The sequence below is a fragment of the Merops nubicus genome, unplaced genomic scaffold (assembly GCF_000691845.1).
Source record: "Merops nubicus isolate BGI_N331 unplaced genomic scaffold, ASM69184v1 scaffold19279, whole genome shotgun sequence".
In the NCBI taxonomy this organism is placed as follows: Eukaryota; Metazoa; Chordata; class Aves; order Coraciiformes; family Meropidae; genus Merops; species Merops nubicus.
In genome coordinates this window covers 1-7,815 of record NW_008629178.1, presented here as the reverse complement: position 1 = coordinate 7,815, position 7,815 = coordinate 1, and the positions used below count along the sequence as shown (strand labels likewise).

Here is a 7,815-nt window from a genome sequence, read left to right as displayed (position 1 = left end):
GGACGTGTGCGGGGGCGGGCCCCATGCCGCTGAAGCTGGTCTGGGGTAAGCCCGGCAGCACGCTGGAGCTGTTGGGGGTCACGGTGGCAAAGGCAGGCTGGGTGCTCTCTGAGTGCGAGGTGGTAGGTGGTGTGGACAGGGAGGTGGACAGGAGGTGTCCATCTGCACCGAGAAGGTTGCTAAACGGAGAGGGGTCCCCAAGGTTGACAGGAAGATTCCCCCAGTGAGTTCTGGGGTTGACCACCCCGCTAAGTGGCACATCCAGCTGAGTTGGGAGCAAGTGCTGTGCCATGATGGGCATCTCTGCTGAGAAGGTAGCTGCCAGGTTCTCTCCAGAGAAGGGTGTGGTGTGGGGGGATGTGATATGGTCGCTGTAGGGAGACGGCACGTGCTCGCTGTCGTAATGGCTTCCGTGGGGTGAGGAGTGTGAATGGTCACTGCTGTATTGCTGTCGTGAGGTGATCAGGTCATCTGCCTTGCTCAGCAGCTGGGCAGGGTGGGGCCTCTGGGAGGCATGGCTGCCATCGTGAAGTCCATGAAACTGTCCTGGGAAGGCTCTCTCCCCAAGGCCACTCTGGCTTATCAGAGTGGCAGAAGTAAGGCCGACGTTGGCTGGGGCTGAGAATTGCCCCTGGATCTGCCCTGCCAGGGGCGTGGGTGGGTTGGACAAGGTAGCAGAACGGAGCAAGTTCTCATCCAGCTCCAGACCGGAGAAGTTATCGTGTACGATGCGCCCGTTCAGCAGCTCCCCTAGATCCGTGTTAACCTCTCGACTCAAGGACTGCATTCCTGGAGCTCCAGCACCTGTGGAGAACACCCCTATCCCTCTATCTGACAGCTCCTGAACTGGCACACCATCTGTCTGGGTAAGCACTCCAATGGTACTCAGGCACTCAAGAGAAGTTACAGCCTGCAGGGCCCGTTCCAGTTCTTCAGCCTCTTCTGTAGTCGGAAGGAGATCTCCGTTTTTACCTGCAGAGACAGGGACACCACAAGTTAGTGTGCTCCTCTCAGGTGAGCCTGGCACTGGCACTCTACCAAGGCAAATGTACACACAGTTCAGTTCAGTTCAGAGCTGCAGTGCAAGGTAACCTTCCAGGCTTGCAGTACCCAGAAAATTTCAGTCACTGGTGTTCACTAGGTAAGAAAAATGAGAAATGACACCCTCCTCTTCAACAGAGCTCCCTCTCTCTGCCCTCCTCTTCCACATACTACAAGATGCTTCCCAAACTTGCTACACCTGAAGTAAAAACACTTAAATAAGATTTTCTTCAGTGCTCCATAAATGCTCATAAACTCCCTTCTTCTTACAACATTACGGCCTGGACCTACAATTTCCAGAGTCAGTATGATTTAGGTTATTTTCAACTCCAGCACAGCCTGATGTCACATCATACCAGAAAACAACCAAAGAAATCACATACCCCAGCTCCAGGCCGTTCTAATTTCTTTGTTGTATGTAATAGGTGCTGAGCTTAGAATCGAGAAATACAGGCACAGTTTTGATCAAAAGCCAGTTTCAGAAATGTTTTTAAAGGCTGTATTCTCACACGCTCTTCTCCTTTGATAAAAGGCCAACATCAACTGTGATTCCAGCCCCACTCGATGGCAGAAAGGTGTCATTACTGAGAACACTCTTGATTAAACTGCAACACCGACAGGCAGTAAAATTGTAAAATGAATTATTAAAACACTAAACCAATTAGGATTTTCAGAGCAGTAATTATAAGAGCAAGCAGAGAACTACACACGCCAGCCTTCTTAAAGTCTGCTCTACTTCAGGGCTTGCAAACAACAGAGCCAATGCTGCCTTGTCTAGCATTCATTACCCCTGCAGGAAAGCAAGCAGCCCCTCAAAATGCATTTTAGAAACAATGACTTTTTCAGTTCACTGCCTGTGTTCACATTCCCATAAAATAAAATAAAATGGTACCTTCAAAGAAATCAAAATCTTGCAAGTCGTCGGGCAGCCGTGGCAGGACATCAGAGAAGTCCTCCTGATTCAATTCCAAGTCATGTGGAATGTCTGAGATTTCGTTGGCGATATCATCGGGCAGCTCATCGGCACTCAGCTCGGGTGTGGAGGGGCTCCTGGACAGAAAGCACCAGGGTTCAACTCCAGTTCCTCCAAACGACACCCACAAATGCATATCCAGCTAGAATGGCTGTTTCCCCACCTCCCCACCCCCCTACCCCATCATCTAGGAATAAAATGCTTTTAGGAAGCTTCTTCAGGAAGCTTGCACTTAGCCTATGGATGAAATCTGAGATGCAGCATCAGGAGGACACCTTATCCATCAAAGGCAGTAACTGCCCAAATCTGACACACCCCACTCTAAGGTTTTGGTGTTTCCCAGCAGTGAGATGGGGCTGCAGCTTCTAGGCCTGCTCCAGATGCTGATCAGCACAGCAGCATCCTACCTCTCTACAGTGCTGCCCAACACCGTTCAACCTGGGCAAGCTGGGGCAGGGCTACCACTGACCGTATGTGGGGCATCTCTACTGGCAGTGAGACACTGGTGGGCATGGTGAGGTTCCCCTGGGGCACTGCAGGAGGGATGGGTTTCTGGGGCCGGCGTGGGCCTCGCCTCCTCTTCTTCTTGTGTTTTTTGGTAAGTGCAGGTGGCTTTGTTTTTTTCCTGGGTTTCCTCTGCTGCTGGTGCTGAACTTTACGGGAGCTGTCCCCTCTCAAGAAATTGTCCTTTGGGAATGAAACATATTAAGAACAAGTATTACTTTCCTTGCTTTGTTCCCCTGCTCATTCCAGCAAGACAGACTGCTAACCTACAGGCAGGCAAGGTTACAAAAATGAAGCTGTTTCATTCCTCATTGATCCCAAAGGCAAAAATGACACAGACCAAATGATGAGGTATGCAAAATAGCAGATCGTGCAGTGTCACTTTAAAAATCAATACAGCAGACCCTAACTAAATCAGTCCAAAACTGTAACCTTTGGCAGCATTCCTCCAAGTAAAACCACTGTTGTGAGGTGGTGATAAGGGGGAGTGTGCAGCACCTGAAGCCAGCATCCTCAAGTGCCCACTGCCATAAAAAAGAGGCTGAACAAAAACAGCAGCAAAAACCTCACAACAACAGGACAACAAAAACAAAACCAAAACAAGCAACTTATGCCTAATGCTTTGAAGCAGGGGCAAGGCAGAAGTGGGTTTGTGCATTATTCTAGAAGTTTTTTTTCTGGAAGATGGGAGGCATAAAAGGAAAGCAGAGGGCATCATCTTAATTTTTTGCATTCTCCCAACTGGGAGTAGGCCACTGCTCTTCCTCTGGGATCCAGGGATCCATGAAGGAGGTTAAAGACAAATTCTAATAGTCACTAGAAGGTAAATAAAACAACAAAATGATCATTTGTATGCTTGTAATTGCTATCTACACTTCCTCTAGAAAATATTTGGGGCCCTGTGTAGTGAGACTCCTTGCAGTGTTCTTACCATACTATATTCAGATGCAAGGGCCAGGAGTGAGCCCAGATAAAATGACCACAGGATCTCACACAAAGATTTTCTATTTCTTGGCTCAAGAAAGAAATTGAGTTTCTTCCAGTGAAGGACAGTCTCATACACATTTTATTGTATCCTCAAAACTATGTAAAAGATTTTCACAACAGACTTAATATTCACTGGGAATGTTTTGCATGTTTTAATCCCTCAATAAAAGGAAACAAGCACTTCAGTTCATAAACTTTCTAGCTGTCAAGCAAGAAGTCATAGAAAAGCTGTGGTTAAAACTCCTGATCTTCCCCATACACAAATAAGGACATTTTTGCTTTTGTACTCACCATTTTTTTGGCATGTTCTTCGCACAGAGGTGTCTGATGTGTAATGTCAAAAACTGGCACGGAGCACTGTTGACCATCTGCAAACTTGGCTGTGCAACTTGAGAAGAGCTGCTGAGAACGGTTCAATAAGATATCTGTGTGTTTCTGCATCAGGAACAACACATCAGGCAACGGTGGAGGAACACCCTTTGATTTATCAAGCTGATTAAGATCACAGCTTTCAACTGTACCTGTCCATAGATGCTATTTTTAATGAGTACCTTAACTTTGTTATTCAAGTTCAAAGCTAGGTAAGGCTCAAATCCAACTTTTCAAGTGAAAAACTGCATTCATGCAGAATCTCTAATGATTTTATTATATATTGAGATAGTTTTATAGAAGCAGCCATTTCACTAATGAGTTCTTAGCAAAAAGAAACCTTTTCCTGGAGTCTTAATCAATAGATCAATAGTAGCAGTTGGAACAGTGTAGTCAACAGGACTATTTCCTTACCAACTAATGACAATCCATACTGAAACATTAAAGAAAGAGTATTTCTTAATTCAATCTTTTAAGGTACATTCTTGGCATTTATCTTTAGAGCACAGACAAAGAAGTTTCAAGATCCTTCCTGCTTCTCTGAAAAAAAGATGTGCAATCAGACAGAAAGGTCAAGTAAATCCAAACGTAAAGCTTGCTGAGATTTCTTTCAGAAAAATCCCCTGCAGGAGTGAAAAGTGTTTCCAGACTTAGAGTAAATCAAATAGGTTTTCACTGTGTTTTTTCAAACAACATTAGAAGCATCCCTTCCATCTTGAACAGTTCTCAGACCTCAGCTCTGCTATGCATGTTCATAAAATGTTAAAAAGCAAAATAAAGGGCAAAGAAAATGGAAAACTTGCAGAACAGTCCAGATGGCAAACTTGGACAGATGGGTCAGAACCAAGAGTCTGTTCATTTTAGGAGAGACTGCTTCCATTGAGAAGAAAGTGTAGAGGGAAAAATGGGCACAAACACAAAATCACTAGTCTTGACTTCTCTGCTCTATGCACACCAACAACCAAGACAACTTAAACTCAAAAAAAAAAAACAGTAAAAAAAATATCATAGAATCAGAAGCATGAGGCAAATCCCAAACACAGCTGCACACCATGGTGTTTCTCTCAGAGAGGTTTTGAACTGCTCTGCAGACTACTTTTAAGGGTCCTGAAAAATTCAACCCAGAAAACCAAAGCATCTGCAAACAAAAATATTGAAAAGATGCTGCAGTCTGATAGCAACTGGAACAGATCAGCACCAGTCACTTAAAATACCTAAAAGCTCCAACAAAAGGAGCCACTCCAACAAAAGCACCAAAATCTCTTCAGCTAAAACCCAGAAAGACACAGCCTGCAGAATTCTTCAGTATTGCAGGTCAGAAGTCTACCTGTATAGAGTCTTCAGAATCAAGCCTCATATCTAATGTGCTCCCTCCTCCTTTCTGAAATCTTCATACTTTGACTCTTAACATGTTTTTCAGTCTTTGCTTGGAATCTTGAGCACTGGCAATTCTTCCTCATCTAGAATATGGATTCTGTGACTCCTCCTATTCTGCTTCTTTAAATAGTGCAAAGTATCCAATTGCCATCTTTCTAGTCAATGTAAGCCAGGTTTTTATGCTAGGGTAAAAACATGTTTCCATAACTGTTCATAGGTAGTCAGTCTACTGGGACCTACCAAGAACTGTATGAAAGCCACGAGGCTGAAAGCCACGTGGTTTGTACAAAGTCATCCATGAAAGATGATTTTGTGAAGGCCTCTTGCACCCAAATATAGCTTACAAAGTAAAATTATGTGACTATGACAGATACCAATGGCAAACCACTTATCTTCACTGTCTACACACTCAAATCACACAGACAAATTAAAAGTGAAGTAGTTGATGAGGCCCTAACGAACAGGTATTTCTTTGCTGTCAATGGAAAAACCTAATAAACAGATAAAAAACCAAAACCCTGAAACAGAACAGCTTCAACCTCTGCATGCAAGCCTCAAAGACAGTTAGGAGGATACGCTGAAAGCAATGTCTGGTGAATGGCAGGGCCTTGTTAGTGCACTGTTCTCCCTTCGAAGTCCCACTGCAGGTTGTTGGTTCTGCATCTCTCTGCCCCGCTTGGCTTGTGCTGGAAAAAAAAAGCATAGAAGATTTTAAGAGATAAAAAAAAGTCTCAGGGGGTTACTTAGCACAACTATGGCACTGAATATTGCACAGTAACACACGTGTGTGTGTGTCACGATCCAGATGGGTGCACACTACTACCAGACTCCACACAGGGGTACAGAATAGATGTCAATGACAGGTGAAGGTGTGACTGCAGGAACAGGATTATTGGTTACTTCACAGGGTCTTAACTGTAATGAGAGATGCTGTGTGTTACTACCATGTAAACATGACAAAACCCTGCAACAGAGCCAAGGACAGCAATAGGTAAGTGTCCAGACAGGTGAACCTTAAAATGAGGCTGACCTCGAGAACCCAGCGTCCTGGGTATGCCCACAGGGGCTGTCAGGTGCACTTCCAAGCCTGGTCCTGAATCCAAACACGCCGAGCACCCCCAGAGCTCACATGCAAGCATGTGCTCAGACAAAATCGGGCTCAGCTCTGGAGTGGCAGAACCTGAGCGTGCTCAACATGGGTCAAAGCTCTCCTTCATCAACGTGCTACAGCCCCATCCACCAGCGGGTGCCCGGAGCCCAGTGCTTCCTCAGCACAGCCTCAATGCTCTGAGCCTGAGCTGCAAGCAGGCGACCAGATAGCAGTGTGGATGAGTACTGCAAGCACCAACACAGCTCGCAGGGTGTTAGCCTGCTCTCCAGGCATTTGTCACCTTCAGGGAGGGAAAACTGGCGATTCCAGGGCTGACTTTCACCTCTGCACACGTTGTTTTCTAGGTGGACAAAAAGCTGTCTGTAGCCTGACTGTTTTCCTTCAGCCATTTCTGCCATCGACTGCACTTTGACTGAGCAAAGTTTTAGTTAGCAAACCACTCCTGTGAAAAATTTCTGAACTGAAAAGACTTTGTGGTTACTTCAATTAACCAGAGCAGCGATGACACGTGTACCTGGCTTTGTCAGTCTACCCAAAACAACACCATCTTTTTTTGGTGTAATAAAAGGCAAAAATAACGGACCAAAAAACCAGCAAGACCTTGCCAGTTCTGGCAAGATTTTGCTGTAGTTAAAATTTGGAGACATTTACATATTACATGTAAACTACTAATGTACCTCTACATTAAACCTCTGAGTAGCAATTCAGCATCACTCCACCTCCCCAGCAATAAACCCTCCAACCACAGCCCACTGTCCACCCAATCAACAGAAGATACTCTCAGTATCCTGCTCCACTCTGCCTCTCATGTCAGATCCCCCTTGCCCCCATAGTCACACCTCCTGTAAAGCAAAGCCACAACAGCAAAAGGGTGCTGCTGATACCCCAGACATAATGCCAGGGTTCAGACTTACTCTAGCTCTGCACAAGTATGAATCAACCAACTTTCAGTATGCTGAGAGCTGGAGGGATGTTGACATTATCTAGAAAGAATCCCCACAGAAGGTAACCTTCAGAGTTGTTAGAAGATATTTATTTTGTTGCCAAGTTTCATTTAATGTTAGATTGAGTTAAATCTAATAAAAAGCATGAGCTTAAGTTTGATTTGCTGGGAAGATGATTAAGAGGAAGCACAGACTTTTCAAAAAAAGCTGTCTGGAAAACAAAATCTGAACTGAAGCAGTGAACTGCAGACCAGAATGCACACCTAAGGAACTGCACTTAGTGAAGTGCCAGAGACTTGAAGGCAGCCAAAACACAAGGATTAATTAATAAGAATAAATTTTAGCAGGCCACTGACTACTTCTGTGACATATATCAGGCCCAGAGCCTGCTGACCAAACGGTCCACATTTTAAACCACAAAACTGAAGGCAGAAGGTACTCCAGGAGAACATGGAAGCCACGTGCACCTTACTGACAGGCATTAGCCAACCAGATCCTGGGCTGCATCA

General features: G+C 45.1%; 1 protein-coding gene across 1 annotated transcript in view; it reads right to left on the bottom strand.

Annotated features, from left to right (window-relative positions):
• The window catches only part of INO80D (INO80 complex subunit D), a gene marked incomplete at its 5' end in the record, with an annotated part of 6,172 nt that extends 235 nt beyond the window's left edge, over positions 1 to 5,937 (bottom strand). Inside the window, 5 exons of the mRNA XM_008946920.1 lie at positions 5 to 972; positions 1,934 to 2,091; positions 2,484 to 2,701; positions 3,797 to 3,930; positions 5,828 to 5,937. Of these exons, the coding sequence (XP_008945168.1) occupies positions 5 to 972; positions 1,934 to 2,091; positions 2,484 to 2,701; positions 3,797 to 3,930; positions 5,828 to 5,937 (1,588 nt within the window). The remainder of the gene's footprint in view (positions 1 to 4; positions 973 to 1,933; positions 2,092 to 2,483; positions 2,702 to 3,796; positions 3,931 to 5,827) is intronic.
• Positions 5,938 to 7,815: the final 1,878 nt, after the last annotated feature.